We start from the raw sequence: 17,313 nt of genomic DNA, 5'->3' as shown, positions 1-17,313 counted from the left end.
TGCAAAAAGGCAAAATCAATTAGAAATTTATCAAAAAATACGTTAGCAAACTTCGATGCATTATTTTGGAAAATGGTTTCCATCCTGTATATATGCATACATAGACGCGGAAAGTCTATTAATTATACACGATCATTGTTAATCATGGTTGCGGTTCTATTTACACACAGTTCGTTTAATGAATAAATTAAAAAAATATATTTCAATTAACGGAAGGTGCCTTGCATTTCACTACCTAATTTCATGATTATTCATGTAAACCTCTAGCACATGATTATTTTTTAGTTAACAATAATAAGCAATTCTTCATAGTTTTAATCCACTTTTTTAGCTTATTTAATTTTAATTTAATTATTCAAGAAGTTATTTATGTTAGAAATCGTTACCGTATATACAAAATTTATTTTATTGCCCCTTATCTCATATAATATGAATCTCGCATATACTCTGATACGCTTTTCAACTTGTTTGAAACTTTCTTATTATGCAATGTCACATCAAGACCATTTTCTTTTAGTATTTATATATAAGATTTTAACACAGAGAGATAATTTACTTGATAGACTCGAGTGATTAGAAAAGTTTCACTTTGATATTAGGAATTAATTATTCTCTTAAAGCTAAGTATTCAATTTCATTTGTATTTTACATTTATGGTTCAATTTCTGTGCTCAATATTTCGGATGTACGAGGACTGACTTAAAAAATATATAAAAGCGTGTTGGTGTTGCACGTAATTGTCAACATTAACCTGATTATGGCAAACGGGTGATTATCGTACTCAGCAGCTTGAAAAGTTATTCGCTAGACATCTCATCGAGAAATAAATTAGGATAAAACTTCAACGCCTCTATCGAGTCGTCCCTGCAGGCTTTGCCGTGCTTCTCCGTGACTAGCAATCTCTCGCGCGCCAGTAATACCGATATACCCTCAGACTGAGCGAGATCCTCAGCTGTCATCGATCCCTTTTCCTTCAGCTGAAAATTGTGAAACAGGTGATACCATTAAAGACACGATTAAATTAAATTTGTAAATAGAAGTAGGAGTGGAATTATTATTAAAATGAGATAAAACAAGTACATTAGAAGAGAATTATTTATATTAATTATTTTAAATTTTTTAATTGCAAATTAAATGTAATAATATTATATTATATAAATATAAATAATATAGAAATGATAATTAGTATTAATGAAAAAAGTTTTAATTGAATTAAGTGGTTGAGGGGTTAATTAAATCCTCATCAGTAAATTGATACATACACATTTCTCTTAGCGTTCGTTCGTCGCGTCTCACTTACCAGTTCCGTGATGCGATCGACGACGGCGTAGTCGTCGTGAGAGCGAATCTGGAGGACCATAACGCCGCTATCGAAGCTTCTCAGTACAATCGGCAGGTCGAGGGGCGCCAATCGCCGGCTGGCGTGCAACAGATCTTCAGGAGACAGCAGCTCCAGGCCTCTCGCTCTGTTCACGCGGCAGTAAACGTCCGTGAGAGTCATCATGCCACCCACTTCCTAAAATCGACAACGCAACAATTTGTTTCCTCGCCCTTTAGGCTCATCGAGCGCGTAAACTACGGATGTGACCTTTATCGGTTCCTCCAGGATACTCGCAAGCTGTTTCGCCAACTGCTCAAAGTACTCGTTGCTACTCTTGTACGCGTCCCTAGTTACCGGATCGTCGATGCCTAGACTCATCAAGTAAGCTTTAAACCTGACGGTTTCGTCCTCGGTTATGTCCCCTTGCCTTGCCTGCAACGACCTTACATTATCAACCTCAATCTAGCGATCCTACGGAGGAATCATCGAGAATCACCCTTATTTTCGCGGAAATCGTCTTCGAGATGGCCACCATGTCCTTCGCCATGTCCATGAGCTTCGTGAGGTCTTGAAATGCCAACGATATACTCTCATCGGTCTCCTTCTGCTTCTCCTGCAGACTCCTCTCGATGCCGATGATGCCCGTGCGCGTCTTTATCTGAGGCAACAGCTTGGAATTTCCCTGATTGTCGTTGCTCGAAACGATTAATCCGACAGGAGTAAACTCCCATATTCGTCTCATGATAGTGTCGGACAAGTGCGTTATGAAAAAGGAGTCCAGGCCCTCCTTGAATGACAGTTTCACGTAATTGTGCACGCTGTTGTCCGCTGGGCCAGGCATTTTGTCTAAAAGTGTGTGAGAGTTCCAGTTTAGTCAGACAACTCAGCGATTTCGCTCAAGTTTGCATGCATTTTCAGCAGGGATAGATAACTTCATTTTTTTCTTTAACTAAATTAAAGTTAATGACCCAGAAATCAAGAGACACGGTAGTGTCTCGCGCCAAGTATACGCGCAGCGAGACCGTACCGTGACACTTACGCGAAGCGACGCTTTCGCAGACACTCAGATTATTAGATCTCAATAACCGCTGAACGGATCAAGTTCAGAGTAGGCTCAATGGATAGCTTGGGGTCGAATTATGTAATAAAAGTGTTTTCATTTTTCTTCTACGTGCCCTACGAGTGGAGATATGGCGATGCAAAGTCTGAAATTGGCAAATTTCACTTAAGAAACGTCGTCATTGTCATCGTAGTTTGTACAGTTTGTTCTTTTCAACAAGATAGCAGCAGCTAATATCGGTTTTCTCGCGTGCACCAGACATAAGGGAGACCGGGGCTCGTTGGCACAAGAGGCAAGTTGGCATTGCGTTCAATTAATGTATTTGTGGCAAAAAGAACTATAAGAAAGTTACTTCAAAATAACTCTTTCATAACGTAGATACTTTTCTCAAAGTTTCATTTAAATCAAAAAAGTATTATAATAAAAACAAGGAACATTCTGATTCAAGAGCAGCCAAGTAAATTTTTGAGCATTTCAAACTTTCGTATTAATATTCTTTAGCTTGAGAGAATAAATCTAAGTATCGCATTATTAGTTAAAAGAAATGTTTCTGTTACTGTTAGCACATGTTATTTTGAATAATGACAATAATTATTTATAATAAAATGACTTAAATCAAATGTATGTAGAGCTGGGGTACGTTGGCTCAAATTTTATGGGGTATGTTGGCTCATAGCATTAGGTTAGGTACGTTTATGTATTGTTGCTGTGTGAGAAGTGAGAACATACCTACGATCCTACGATTGCTATAGTATTTAGAAGTGATACATAAAAGTGATACATAGAAGATTAATTGTAAGTAACTTTATATACGTATAATATGAGACTGCTAAAACAATTCTATGCGTGTATATAATAATGTAACCTCAAATCTAATTGTAATAGTTGTAATTATCGACGCATAGCCAACTTATACCGTGATGTATGTCAATTTACCCCACTATCGGGGCAAGCTGGCTACAATGCAATACGTTCGTATCTCACTCATTACAAAAAAACTATGCAGTATACAGGATCGGTTCTGGCATGAAAATGTAGAGAAAGGTTTGCTCTATCATATTAATACAGTTTAATTATTATAATTAGTTGTTTAAAGAGTCGAATGACGAAATTATAAAAATGGTGCCAACGAGCCCCGGTCTCCCCTACGCAAGCGAGAACCGCGTACGTGTGCGCTCAGCACTTCGCTGATTGATTCATCGCTTGTGTGTGTCATCCCCCCCATTACGGTGAGACGTGAGCCGCGGCCGCGATTTGGCTTCAGTACCAGAGATGCGCGATAGCATGTATGATGCGATGTAGTGCAAGAAGTTTGAGTGAGATAGCATATACGACGCGATGTAGTGAGGATTCCGAAGGGGACAGTCGTCAGGTGCACAACGATTGTCCCGAGTTTTCTTTTTTTCAACTTGTTATTTCGTATTTCACTCATTTTTGCAATTGGCCGTATCGAACCTGAAAGGGATCGGGTGCCATTGAACACTAAGAAGAAGAAGAAGACGCGATGTAGTGCAAGAAGTTTGAGTGAGAAAAAGTATGCATGAATGAAGGAAGACCCGGGCGGGGAATCCGAACGCTGCCAAGGAAGACATGAAAGTGCGGTTGGTAATGTTATTGTTTTAGTTCTATACGTTTTTAACCTATACGTTTTATTATCAATGACCGGCGGAGATGCTGTTGGTATATCCGTGTGACTCACACATAATGATCATATGTAGAAGCTCTAAATTAGAAAACTCTAACTCGACCCGATCGTCATGTGTAAGTCACACGGATATACGGACAGCATCTCCGCCGGTCGGTGTACAAGTGTACGACGCGATGTAGTGCAAGAAGTTGGAATGAGAAAAGATATATTTGCGAGAGAACGAGTGAGTGAGAGAGCAAGAGAGCGAGTGAATGAGAGAGCGAGAGGGCGTGAGTAAGAGGACCACGTCGACGACTATAGCTACTATATAAAGGATAGCTGACTCGTCCGCCATATTGGAGCCCAAGCTTTGTTCGGTTGTGAACTTGTGACGTTACTTTTTATTACGTGGCAACTTAATTGTTTTGTAAAAATGACTGGCTGTTCGACCCCAAATTGTTCGAACCACTCTAGGAATGGTTTTAAATTCTATAGGTAAGTATTTTTATTTATTAGTAACAACAAAATGTAACGACAAACTTGTCTAACCTCACATCCTTCTTTTTACTTACATATATTTGTATTGACTATTTGTTAATTTGTTAGCTACTTATAATAAGCATATAATGTAATAATATAATATTATAATTAAGAAATATTCATTAACAAATAGTCAATATAAATATATGTAAGTAAAAAGAAGGATGTGAGGTTAGACAAGTTTGTCGTTACATTTTGTTGTTACTAATAAATAAAAATACTTACCTATAGAATTTAAAACCATTTCTAGAGTGGTTCGAACAATTTGGGGCCAAACAGCCAGTCATTTTTACAAAACAATTAAGTTGCTACGTAATAAAAGGTCTGTTCTTTATTGCTGAACTGCTGCACTAGTTCAGAGTTTATCCTTTTCCTTTCAATGTGTAGTAAAAAAGATAAACTCTGAACTAGTACAGCAGTTCAGCAATAAAGAACAGACCTAAAAAGTAACGTCACAAGTTCAACCGAACAAAGCTTGGGCTCCAATATGGCGGACGAGTCAGCTATCCTTTATATAGTAGCTATAACGACGACGACGACGTTACACCACGTCGACGACGATGTGGGGATGCTTCTGTAAACAGGGATTTGGTATTTTATCTCTTCACAGACAATCTGAATGCACAGAAAATGAACATGATTTATCATAAGTATTTACTGAAGTCTGCTCAAAGATGGTTTGGTTCAGATAATAGTTCATGGGTGCTTCAAGAGGACAACGACCCAAAACACCGAAGTCGTTTGTGTACGGAGTGGAAACGTGAAAATGGCATCACTACAATGGATTGGCCTTCCCAGTCGCCTGATGCCAATCCCATCGAAAATGTGTGGGCAGTTATGAAGGTCAAACTCAGGGAAAAGGTGTTTAATTTAAAGCAGCTCGTTCGTCATATACGGGAAATCTGGAGATCTTTCTGAGACAATGGCTGAAACTCTCGTGGAAAGCATGCCCCGACGCTGCCAAGCCATACTCGATAACAAAGGAGATTGGACAATTTACTAAGTAAACGCATTTTAGGTTATTGAATTTATTAATCCAAATCAAATTTTTAACAATTTTGTGTTTTTTTAGGAGAAACAGCCCGTACGCTCTTGTGGAACAGACTATATATTTTTGACGTATTGCGACCAACCATTTTCACACGACTTTAATATTGATGAATTATTTTAACTTGAATAAAAAAAGTTAATAAGTTAATGTTAATGCATTTAAAAATAAAAACTAGTTTAAGGGGATGCTGGAACTGCTAGTGAACTTCTTCGCGATGGTGCTGCCATCGCACAATATTTGCACAATAAAATGCTTTTTACAAAAATTTGGCAATTTGTACGCACAAAATTGCACCCATGCCCTCTCGGAATAAAATAAAGGAATATAATGAAGCTTTTAAAAGTGCCTTTAGAAGCGTAATAAAGAAATTTATAATTTTCTTGATTCTGTAAAGAAGATATAAATTTCTTTTTTATTACGCTTCTAAAGGCACTTTTAAAAGCTTCATTATATTCCTTTATTTTATTCCGAGAGGGCATGGGTGCAATTTTGTGCGTGCAAATTGCCAAATTTTTGTAAAAAGTATTTTATTGTGCAAATATTGTGCGATGGCAGCACCATCGCGAAGAAGTTCACTAGCAGCTCCAGCATCCCCTTAAGATAAAAATTAACATTAATTAAGTTAAAAATTAATAACTTTCACTATTTAACTAGTTACTATGATAGTCCTGACTTTCAGTCTTACCGGCGTGCGGTTCCGAGAGGTGTAACACGACCTTCTTGCTACGCCCGAACGAAAACGGCCCGGGATTCTCCTCCTCGAAGAAGACGACGCATCGCAGCAGCAGCGACAGGCAGGTGTTACCTCGCGGTATATCGCCGGGCCTGCCCCAAAGGATCCTGTGACTAGTTAGAATTAATTCACCACCTTCGAAGTTCGTCTGCCAAGGATTATCTCGGTGTTAATATCATTCTATCCGTCCTCACTCGGAACGAGAACGAGATTACAGAAATGAACGTCGTCATCGAGCTGTCGCGTGACACTGACAATGGCTTCACAGGCCACAAGCGGCACTCGCGACATTACGCACAATTTCATTACATTTATTACTATATTATTGCGTGATTACCTTGACGTCGCCGTCGTAGAGACGCACGGCCGTGTCGCGTCTCACGTAAACCTCGTTCGACATGAGCCGAGAATCCGCGTACTCGAACCTATTCATCGTGACTCCGTCGCGAGCTGTCAAAACGAGAAGCCATACTCGCTGATACTCGCCTCGTGTAATTGCCTCGAACGCAGACGAACCTAGACGGGTATACACGACGTGAAGTTTGGCCAAATTAGGGTCCCTAGAGACACTATTCAGAGACTGGCCGCAAAAAGATCAGTCAGTTTTGATTGGTTCGCCATTTTCAACAATGCCCGCTGATTTTTAAATATATCAATTATTTTAATCTGAAATTTTAAGAATTTTAAAGACGTAAACGTTTCCGTTCTGCTTGAGATTTTATTATTTTATTATTATTATCATTATAATTTTACAGTATATTAAAAATATAATAATTAGTCATTAGTTTAGAGACTGCCAGATGGTCAGACACAATTCTGAACCACGAACCATGCACGAATAGGGATCCTCAAGTGATCACTTGAGGATCCCTATGCACGAATATCTAGATGCGTCCGACTCGAAAGTTTCTAATTCCGAAGCGTGAAGCCTAGTATAATGACGTCATAATTTCAAAATTACGATGTCATCATTTTAATTTGACCGTATTCGCATTTCTGAGGGGAGGGAAGGGTTAACGAGGAGTCGCAAAGTCCAGAAATTTTCCAGAATTTTTCCGAGATTTGATCTCAAAGAAAGAAGAAGAAAAAGTGGAGTAATCATCAGTCGCGCATGATGGTGCGTTGACCGAGCTCGCGGTTCGGGAACCCTAGCCGAGCATCGCGAGATGATGCCAACAGACGGCGAAAAAAACAGCCCCGTCGGCCGAGCGGCGACTACGCGTCCGTGTCTTCGTTTTGCGTGACCGTGGCGAGGTCTCGGCAATCGTATGTCCGAATTCAACAAACATTCAATGTGGCGTTCGAGTTTGGCCAGGTTATGGACTGAAGTTTCGGGGTGTGGCATGGTGCACGGCGTGTATACACCGAAACGTCGTGAGACGCGACACGAGTGACGGCGATGTCGCGCTAAAGCACGCGCGTAGCGCCCGAACGTACGCGAGAGAAATTTCCCGTCGCTCGCTCCGTCGTCTCCGTTTCGCGAGTGTGTGCGTAATCTCTCTCTCCGTCGCGTCCCTATCGCCACTCGTTCACGTGTGACTTCACGTCGGTCCGACGCGAGCGCGAGCGCGAGCATTACGAGGTGGTGCGAGAGCTATGTTCACGACGTTCTCAGATCGATCGGCGCGTTAACGCACGATCGTCACGTTCTTTTTTTCACGCAGCTTGACACGCAAGGTAGTCGCGTCGCCAAGCCGCCACGACGGGTTTTCAGGCTACGGTCCATGAGATCACGCGTAACGAACTCGACGTGGGATGTTGAGCGCAACCACCCCCACTCAGCCCCACGAGTACACGGAGATGTCTCGGTTGGCCGACTACTTCGTAGTGGTCGGCTACGATCACGAGAAAGAAAGTAAGTCGTCCTCGAAGCGGCACCGAATGCTCGCCGTTTATTAGATTATTAGACTCGCGCTTCATTGACTTTTACTCTTCTGCCAGTTACCACTTTTTTTGCACTGTTTATGCTAGAACGAATAGTGAGTCTGTCTGGACTTTGAATCTAGATTCTGAATAGAAGAGGATAAAAAATGAAGAGAAAAAATAATAGACACACTCCAGTAGTATCTATTTTTGATAGATGACTTTGCTGCTCTGTCATAGATATATATAGCACGTTCAACTTTGTTCAACTTTGTTACTTTGCTCGTGGATGACTATACATCACCGCGTGAAATGCAGGAAAGGAAATAATGTATAACTTACGTGTGCATTTACACATGTTTGTGTCGTGTGCTTACAGGGGGTGGTGTAAGTAGTGGAGTTATATTACAGCGATTCCCGGAGAAGGATTGGCCAGATACACCCTTCATCGAAGGAATAGAATGGGTAAGATTGTTTATTCTCAAAGACGAGCATTTTTTAAGGGGATCCTGGGTCCCCTTAATGGTACAGTCGCGTTACTTACACGCGTATTGTGTCACGTGCTAGTTCTGCCAACCACAAGGATGGGCCCTATCGACGGAGAGGCAGGAGCCACGCTTCTTCGTGTCGATACTGACCGACATCGATGCGAATCGGCATTACTGCGCCTGCATGTGCTTCAACGAGACGGTCTCAATCGTGCCAAGTAAGCCCGTAGATGAGGAGGAGGACCCCGTGGATGGAGACAGTCGCCCCCTGGTCAGGGCGATACCCGCCATCGCGCATCATAGCATTATGTATGCACCCAAATGTCTGGTGCTGGTCTCCAGACTCGATTACATAGAAACCTTTAGAGTATGTGTGGATACTTGCATTACAATGCGTTGGCTGCACGTTGGCTCACGCCAGATCATTGATGACAATCTGTCGTTGTTATAGAATTGTCTCGGTATTATTTACACCGTGTACGTGGAGAATCTTGGTATACCGTTAGAAACGTTAGTCGGGAACATCCTAGGATGCATCCAAGTACCTCCCGCTGGTGGGCCACAGGTACGATTCAGCATCGGAGCGGGGGATCGTCAGGCACTTCAACCACCAATTAGTCCTTCTCTTCCTATAACTCATACTAGTGTAAATTTATTATTTCAACAACTAGGTGAGAGCGCACAGTAACGATCAGACAACTTGCAGTTGCAAAACTTGCGATTGGTTTGTCTTGCGACTTGTCGGGATTATTATCAAAAATCATAAAAACCGTGTCTCGCATTTCTAGGTATTCGTAATGTGCTAGTATTATTCTGCGCGGTCATGACAGAACACAAGATACTCTTCCATTCTGCCAGCTACTCCCGACTGACTGAGGGGTGCCGCGCCCTTACAGCGCTGATGTACCCGTTCAGATACTCGCATGTTTACATTCCCCTGTTGCCGGCGGCTTTAGTCGAAATACTCAGCACTCCGACGCCGTTTATTATGGGCGTGCACAGCTCGTTGAGACACGAAGTTGCAGAACTGGTAAGGCCAAATCCCGCTAGAACGAGAGAAATTGTCTCCTTATTCAAGAACAAGGTCGTGATCCCTCTCCCTTTCTCTTCTAATTCTTGCAGATGGATGTAATAGTCGCCGACCTAGATGGAGGCTCGATAACTGTTCCGGATGGCGTTTCGCTCGCCCTACTGCCGGAACCGTTGCTCTCACAGACGCAGGACGCGTTGTCGCTGGTCTTGCAACCGGAATTGACGTGTGCGGATTACGCTTTTCCTCCGCTCGCCACCAGAGCCCCGCACTCGCCTATGCTCGACAAGGAACTCAGGGCGGTATTCATGAGGACCTTCGCTCAGTTGTTGCAAGGATACCGAAGTTGCTTGACGCTGATACGAATCCACCCAAAGCCAGTCATCACTTTCCACAAGGCGGCGTTCCTGGGCGAGAGAGGCCTGACGGATTGCGACTTCACCACGCGGGTTCTGGATTGTATGTTTTTTACGTCTTTTATCGCGGAGCGAGGGCCGCCGTGGCGGCCTTGTGACGTCTGGGACGAGCTGTACAGCAATCTGAGCGATCAGCTGAAGCAGGAGACGCAGGATCACCGTATCATTCTGACGCACATTCAGGAACTGGCGCAACAGCTGTACCTGAACGAGAATCCGAATCCGCAGCCGTACGTGCAGAAGATCCTGAAGCCACCTGAGGGCGCGTTCGCGCGGATTCACCAGCCTCTCTTGCCGCGCATTAATTCCGAGCAGGTGCAAGCGATCATCGACGAGGGTCTCGCGAAGAACAATCTCAAGGTGAGGCTGTCGTCCCTGCGGCCAATTCAGCCGCGCATCGTGCCCATCGGTCCGCACATCTCGTTCGTTCATGACACGCGACACCTGGTCAGCAATTCGGCGCGCAGACTCGAGGTGTTGCGCAACTGCATCAACTGCATATTCGAGAACAAGATTTCGGACGCCCGCAAGACATTCCCAGCTGTTCTGCGTGCTCTGAAGAGCAAGGCGGCCCGGTTAGCACTGTGCATGGAGCTATCGCAGCACGTGGTCGGCAACAAGGCGATGCTGGAGCATCAGCAGTTCGACCTGGTGGTGCGTTTAATGAACTGCGCGCTGCAAGACGACTCGTCGATGGACGAGCACGGAGTCGCTGCCGCGCTGCTGCCGCTTGCCACTGCCTTCTGTAGGAAACTGTGCACCGGCGTGATCCAGTTCGCGTACACTTGCATCCAGGAGCATCCGGTATGGCAGAACCAGCAGTTCTGGGAAGATGCGTTTTACCTGGACGTACAGAAGGATATCAAGCGGCTGTATCTGCCGGGCGACAATTCACCACCGCGGCTTATAAACGACAGCATTCTGAGCCCCATCAGTCCGCGAGACAGCAAGGAATTCCCGTACCGGGATCGATACTCGATCTACCACGCTCAGGAACCATCGGCGCTTGAGATAGCCGCGGATCAGATGCGAATCTGGCCGTCGATCGACCCTGAGAAACAGAAGGAGCTGGTGAACAGCGAGGAGAGCACCATGTACAGCCAGGCGATCCACTACGCCAACAGGATGGTCTATCTGCTAGTGCCATTGGACATCGGCTCAAAGACACATCGGCAGGATCACATTTACGATGAGGAGCGTGCCAGTAACAGCATCACGAACAGCGTAGCGAGCGACAGCGGTGACGCCGAGTCCGGATTCGAAGAGACCGACCCGGGTGAGACCGGTAGTGCGGTGATTCGAATGGTATCGCGATTCGTCGATCGCGTATGCACCGAGGGCGGCGTCAGCGCCGAGCACGTGCGCTGTTTGCATCAGATGGTCCCAGGCGTGGTTCACATGCACATCGAGACGCTCGAAGCAGTACACAGAGAGAGCAAGAGATTGCCGCCGATACAGAAGCCGAAGATTCTCACGCCTAACATGCTGCCCGGCGAGGAGGTGATAATGGACGGCCTGCGAGTTTATTTGCTGCCGGACGGCAGAGAGGAGAGCTCCGCGGGACTTCCCAAGATACCGCCGCTCCTGCCGGCCGAAGGTGCAATCTTCCTCACAAATTACAGGATAGTGTTCAAGGGTATACCATGTGACCCGTTCGCCTGCGAGCAGTTGGTTGTCCGTGCTTTCCCCGTGACCTCTTTGACCAAGGAGAAGCGTGTCGCCGTGCAACATCTCGCGCACCTGGACCAGTGCCTTCAGGAGGGCCTGCAATTGCGTTCCTGCACATTCCAATTGATAAAACTCGCCTTTGACGAGGAAGTTACGCCGGAGAACATCGACACCTTGAGGAAACTGGTGCACAAGGCGCGATATCCACCGCACATCTTCCATCATTTCGCGTTCAATGGCCAGGTTCTGGTCACGCAAACGGCGCATCACAAGGGCAAGGAGAAGAACGCGACGCTGAAAGGCTTCGCGAAGAAAACGCTTTTGAAGACCGCGCGGAAGGCCGGCTTTAAGCCGAAACAGTCGTCGAAGCGGCAGAAGTACGTGCTGCCGAATATGAATGTCATCAGCAACAACAAGTACATGACGTCGCCTGGCCGTATGAGTCTGCCGATAACCGACAATAACGATCTCAGTCACGATGACGATCTCAGTATCGACGACTTTGAGATTCCCGGCATGGTGACGCAGCCGCCAACCGATGCCAAGACCTTAGAGCGACTCTCCGAACGCAGTTACGTCAGGGATTGGTACCGATTAGGTCTCTACTCGAACGGCTTGCACAACAATCGCCGTAATGAGCCCTTCCGGCTGACCTCGGTGAATTGCGCTTACATGGTCTGCCGGACTTATCCTGCGCTCCTGATCGTGCCTACTTCCGTGTCGGACGAGAGTATCCGGCGATTCTGCAGGCTCCATCGTCACAGCAGAATACCAGTGGTCACCTGGCGGCATCCGCGAACGAAGGCGCTGCTGATACGAGGCGCGGGTTACCACGGGAAAGGCGTGATGGGTATGCTGAAGGCTCATCCGACCTCCGGCGGCAATTTGAAGACCACTTCCTCCGAGACGACCTCTTCTCTGGAGCAAGAGAAGTACATGATGGCGCTTGTCGCTGCAACGCCGCTCTCCGTGCTTCGACAGAGCTCTGCTTGGGGTATGTCCGACAGCTCGCTGAGCATCGACTCGCTGCTGCTGGCGGCGGAGGACCGTAACGCTACGCCCGAGCAGTCACGCCGCAATCCGTTCAACAAGCCTCTCGGCACGCTCAGCTCGTCAGGCGGCAAGGGACCGAAGAACTTCGGCCGATGGGGCTCCCTGAAAGACAAAAGGCACAACTCGCAGGCTTCCTTGACGTCCGTTCATCAGCGCGGGACCGTCAGACATTCCGCGGATTCCGACAGCGGCACGGAATGCGTTCATACGTTTCATCGCGCCGCCCTTTATATCTTGGGCGAGAAAGCGCACATGAAGGGCGTGAAGGCAGAATCCGCACCGAAGTCAGATTTCATTCCGGTGGAGTATTACGACGTTAGGCACACGAAGGCCGCATTCAAGAAGCTGATGCGAGCCTGCGTTCCGAGCTCGCCGAACGTCGAGCCCGATCAGAGCTTTTACAGGCTGATCGAGAGCTCGGAGTGGCTGCAACAGTTGCAGAACCTGATGCAGCTGGCAGGAGCGGTCATCGACCTCATGGACATGCAGGGTTCATCGGTGGCCGTGTGTCTGGAGGATGGCTGGGACACCACGACTACCGTTTGCTCCGTCGCGCAGGTGTGCCTCGATCCGCACTACAGGACGATCGACGGCTTCAGGACCCTGATCGAGAAGGAGTGGCTCGGATTTGGCCACCGATTCGGCCACAGGAGTAATCTTGCCGCGAATTCGCAGACGACCAACTTCACGCCCACGTTCCTTCAGTTCCTCGACATAGTGCATCAGATACAACGGCAGTTCCCGCTGGCGTTCGAGTTCAACGAGTATTACTTGAAGTTCCTGGCTTATCACTCGGTGTCCTGCCGCTTCCGCACGTTCCTACTGGATTGCGAATTCGACAGAGTGGAGTGCGGTATCACCGCCATCGAGGACAAGAGAGGCTCCCTGACGAGCCATCACAAGGGCGTGGACACTGGCAGCGACGATGAGACGATCTATCCCGGTGGTAGATTAGCGGGGACGAACACCGGCTGCAATCTCGGGCAGAGCATATTCGATTACATCGAGAAGCAGCACGCGAGGTGCCCGTTGTTCTATAATTTTATGTACACTCCCAACGCGGAGAATCCTGTCCTGCGACCGGTCTCGCATCTGCCGAGCCTCGACATCTGGCAGTTCTACCTCGAAGAGGAACTGGCGCACGGTCCGGCGTATGACTTGGAGGTGTTGCAACAAGACTCTCAACAGGAAGAGGAGGCCGAAGCTGCGGACGGTATAGTCAAGAGCAATCGTAAAGTTGTTACTCAGGGGTGAATATCATGTGAAATTATTCGCGTCGTTGAACGCGCTTGACGGACGAAGGATTCCCGAAATTACAGATGACGATTTCTTCTTCGCAGGTACGACGGAGTCAGCACAATGGTGCCCGACCAGTTTTCGCATCTTTTAGAAGAGATACATAAATTGGAGACCGAACTGGGACATTTGCCGCAGAAGTGGAAAGTGCTCTGGGACAAACTCGAGTTACCGAACACCGACTCGCTAGCTGTAAGTTTGCAATACAAGTAAAAACTTGAGATTTTATCGATTTAGAGAATAACTTATGTTGCACAATTAACTATTTTAATACATTCGCAACTGGTAGTTCTGAGAGTCTTAGCTGAACGCCGCGTACAATTTCCGAAAGTCTATAGCTGAATACCGCAGGATTCTGCTATTAAAATAGGAGTGAATATAAAAAATTGCTTATCATATCATTCTTATAACCACTTGTTTAAAATTCAAAGAAACTTGTATTTACTACAGATGCAAGTTGAAAAAATTAAAAATTTATAAATATGGAAATATTAAAATTAAAAGAGCTTTTTAAATTCATTAAATATATTTTTTGAAAACCAATAAAATAATTTTATCTTGTAAAATAAAATTTAATAGCAATTTTACAAATCAATTTTACATAATAATCGCCGGCTACCAATGTATTAATAATGTCAAATCGTGTAATTAATTGATAATTAATTGATACTGATCTTCCAGCGACATGCGTCGTTCAGCACGGCGCTTGTACGCTATCACGGCCGATTGATTCACAAGCGTTCCACCCTGGAACTGTTGTTGCGCGGTAAACTCGCCGGTGGCAGCAGTACCGGAAATGAAGGTTCTGTGTACGCACATCCGCATAGGTAAATACACACATCGATAATTCAGTAAAATCCATTCAATTTAGTTGAATGCAATCGCCACGAATCGATCTTCGTCACAGATTTGAACGATTGGACTCTGCGACGCCGACTCACTGCGACGCGTGTTCCGGAGTTCTATGGGGTCCCGTGAAAGCTGGATTAAGATGCATCGATTGCGGCCACGTGTGTCACGACAAGTGCGCGGATGCTGTGCCAAAGAATTGCACCAAGTACAAGGCTGTGACCGACAATCTTCAGACTCACACACTTACGAGAAGCGGCGGCGATAACGGAAGCGTAAACTCAAGTATGCGAGCCCAACAGATCAAGCGCTTCTTGCACATAATGTTATTTTTTAATTTACTTTCGTCATTTCGTGCTATCCTTTGCAGGTATAACGACTATACAAACTTCTTCTCAACAATACTACGAACAATTTTCGAGTAACGTGGCGGAGAACAGGACGCACGAGGGCTATCTTTATAAGCGGGGAGCTCTGTTGAAGGGTTGGAAGCAAAGGTGGTTCGTACTCGATTCCATAAAGCATCAATTGAGATATTACGACGCAGTGGAAGATTCGCACTGTAAGGGCTACATAGGTACGTGATTAAATAAAATAAAATAAATGGAGAATAAGGAAGATTGAAAGTAGGACAAGATGCATATCTTCGCATTGTGCATTGCAGATTTGGCAGAAGTGGTATCCGTTACTCCAGCTGCGCCGATGCCTGGACCACCAAAGAAAACGGATGATAAATCTTTCTTTGACGTGAGTGTTTATTTGCATTTTTAACAAAAAGAGTAATTTTCTAAATAGTAACTTTAATTAAATATAAAATGCAAAGTTCACATTACCGAGATTAATCTCGTATAAATTTCTTAAACTTGTAAATTTGAAATTTTTTCCCATAATTACATTAAGAGTTTAATATTGAGGCAAATAATTATATTAGAGATTTGTGTCATGCAAGTCGTTAAATTAATACGGATCGTTCCTTTTACAGCTCCGTACAAACAGACGAACGTACAACTTCTGCGCCGCCGACGCAGCCACAGCCCAGGAATGGATCGAAAAGGTGCAGGCGTGCTTACAATAGTGCGCGCGGCTGCTGATGCTGATTATAGAGCTAATTTAAAATTCTGGATGTGACTGACATAGGGAGTAAAACACAGATTTTAATTTTGTTACATAATCTTGTATAGTCTAATCGTATGCGTCATAGACTGCAGTACTCTTGCTTTAAGTATTTTAAAACGCAAACTCTCGTTGGACTGAAAATAGTATCATAAATTAAATGTGATACATGCATATCCTCGATATAGGATTAGAGTATGTGAATATAATGTACATTGTGATCATATGTGTCGTTTACGTTAAATTTCTATTCATTCAGCTGGAAGACGAAAGATTGCTATTATAACGCGTGCGTCGCGCCTAAGAAACGCCTTTTTTTATTTTGTTTTTATGTTTTCTAACGTTTAAATTATGACGAAAGATGCAATGGGCACAAAGCTCCTAGTAAATTGTGCGTATTGAGAGAGACATATATATACAGAACGTCTCAGTATTATTGTTTATCAATTCTCAAGCAATATGGCACTGGTTTCGTTTTTTAATAAAAATTTCAAAAATTCCAGACTAGTTCTTAGAAGCACGGAGAGATTACTGGAATGGCAGACTGTTTGCCAGTAGATTGTTAACAGAATTTTTATTTGGATTCATTCTTGTCAAAAGTTTCGTTACGATATAAAAAATTTAGATGATCACGAATATAAAGATAATGTATAACTCAAGGTTTTATTAACACGTTTCCTGCCGCGTGTATCATTTTCGGTGCACACTGAAACTCGTTTTCAGGCCAACTGATATTTTTATTATTGATAGATAAAGGGAAAGAAAATATTTGTTGGTATCATTATTACATGCTGTATAATGTTTGTTAAACTGCATCAAGATTATTTAAAAAATGAATTTCCAGCTTACAAAAAGCAAACAGATTATTTTTACATATCAAACTTTATAACGTGCATCGTTTTTGACCTGAAAATGACAACTACTCAAAAACTTGGCTTGGCAGGGAACTTTTAAGGATACATCAACTTCAAATGTAAAATCTTATTCTCATCGAATAGATATTGACCAGTTGTTAAACTGTGACATTCTGTATATGTATATAATAATAAATGTAATTAATATTATTTGATATATATGCGACTTTGTTTAAAAAAAAATGGCGAGCTCAAAGTTTGTACGAGAAAGACAACTTTTGTGTCTCCAAGTATGTTAAAATATTTGATTAATACTCCTGCCATGCTGACGATAAAATTAAACTGATATAA

At 44.3% G+C, this 17,313-nt stretch overlaps 2 protein-coding genes across 2 annotated transcripts; one reads left to right on the top strand and one right to left on the bottom strand.

Annotated features, from left to right (window-relative positions):
- Positions 1 to 277: 277 nt before the first annotated feature.
- On the bottom strand, positions 278 to 6,844 carry LOC105288057 (vacuolar protein-sorting-associated protein 36). The gene is made up of 6 exons (XM_011354026.3): positions 6,670 to 6,844; positions 6,285 to 6,480; positions 1,818 to 2,167; positions 1,589 to 1,753; positions 1,301 to 1,516; positions 278 to 977 (listed from the first exon to the last, which is right to left on the bottom strand). The coding sequence occupies exons 1-6, from the start codon at positions 6,763 to 6,765 to the stop codon at positions 798 to 800; spliced, it is 1,203 nt and encodes a 400-aa protein (XP_011352328.1). The 5' UTR covers positions 6,766 to 6,844; the 3' UTR covers positions 278 to 797.
- A 403-nt stretch (positions 6,845 to 7,247) lies between these two features.
- Positions 7,248 to 17,181, top strand: LOC105288055 (myotubularin-related protein 13). Its single transcript, XM_011354022.3, has 12 exons — positions 7,248 to 8,187; positions 8,575 to 8,660; positions 8,763 to 9,050; positions 9,135 to 9,354; positions 9,472 to 9,713; positions 9,806 to 14,100; positions 14,191 to 14,338; positions 14,828 to 14,973; positions 15,054 to 15,280; positions 15,366 to 15,572; positions 15,660 to 15,742; positions 15,978 to 17,181. The coding sequence occupies exons 1-12, from the start codon at positions 8,088 to 8,090 to the stop codon at positions 16,068 to 16,070; spliced, it is 6,135 nt and encodes a 2,044-aa protein (XP_011352324.1). The 5' UTR covers positions 7,248 to 8,087; the 3' UTR covers positions 16,071 to 17,181.
- The last annotated feature ends 132 nt before the right edge of the window (positions 17,182 to 17,313 follow it).

This window comes from Ooceraea biroi, chromosome 3, assembly GCF_003672135.1.
Source record: "Ooceraea biroi isolate clonal line C1 chromosome 3, Obir_v5.4, whole genome shotgun sequence".
In the NCBI taxonomy this organism is placed as follows: domain Eukaryota; kingdom Metazoa; phylum Arthropoda; class Insecta; order Hymenoptera; family Formicidae; genus Ooceraea; species Ooceraea biroi.
Note: the sequence above shows the minus strand (reverse complement) of the source record. Positions and strands in the feature narration are given on the sequence as shown.

What these genes read in the sequence shown, in the direction of transcription:
- LOC105288055 (XM_011354022.3), top strand. Translation starts at nt 8,088, where the DNA reads ATGTTGAGCGCAACCACCCCCACTCAGCCCCACGAGTACACGGAGATG. An exon ending in GCACTGTAAGGGCTACATAG is followed by an intron (nt 15,573 to 15,659) that starts GTACGTGATTAA and finishes TGTGCATTGCAG; the next exon opens with ATTTGGCAGAAGTGGTATCC. An exon ending in ATGATAAATCTTTCTTTGAC is followed by an intron (nt 15,743 to 15,977) that starts GTGAGTGTTTAT and finishes TTCCTTTTACAG; the next exon opens with CTCCGTACAAACAGACGAAC.
- LOC105288057 (XM_011354026.3), bottom strand. Translation starts at nt 6,765, where the DNA reads ATGAATAGGTTCGAGTACGCGGATTCTCGGCTCATGTCGAACGAGGTT. An exon ending in CGATTTCCGCGAAAATAAGG is followed by an intron (nt 1,754 to 1,817) that starts GTGATTCTCGAT and finishes AGGTCGTTGCAG; the next exon opens with GCAAGGCAAGGGGACATAAC. An exon ending in TCCTGGAGGAACCGATAAAG is followed by an intron (nt 1,517 to 1,588) that starts GTCACATCCGTA and finishes TGTCGATTTTAG; the next exon opens with GAAGTGGGTGGCATGATGAC.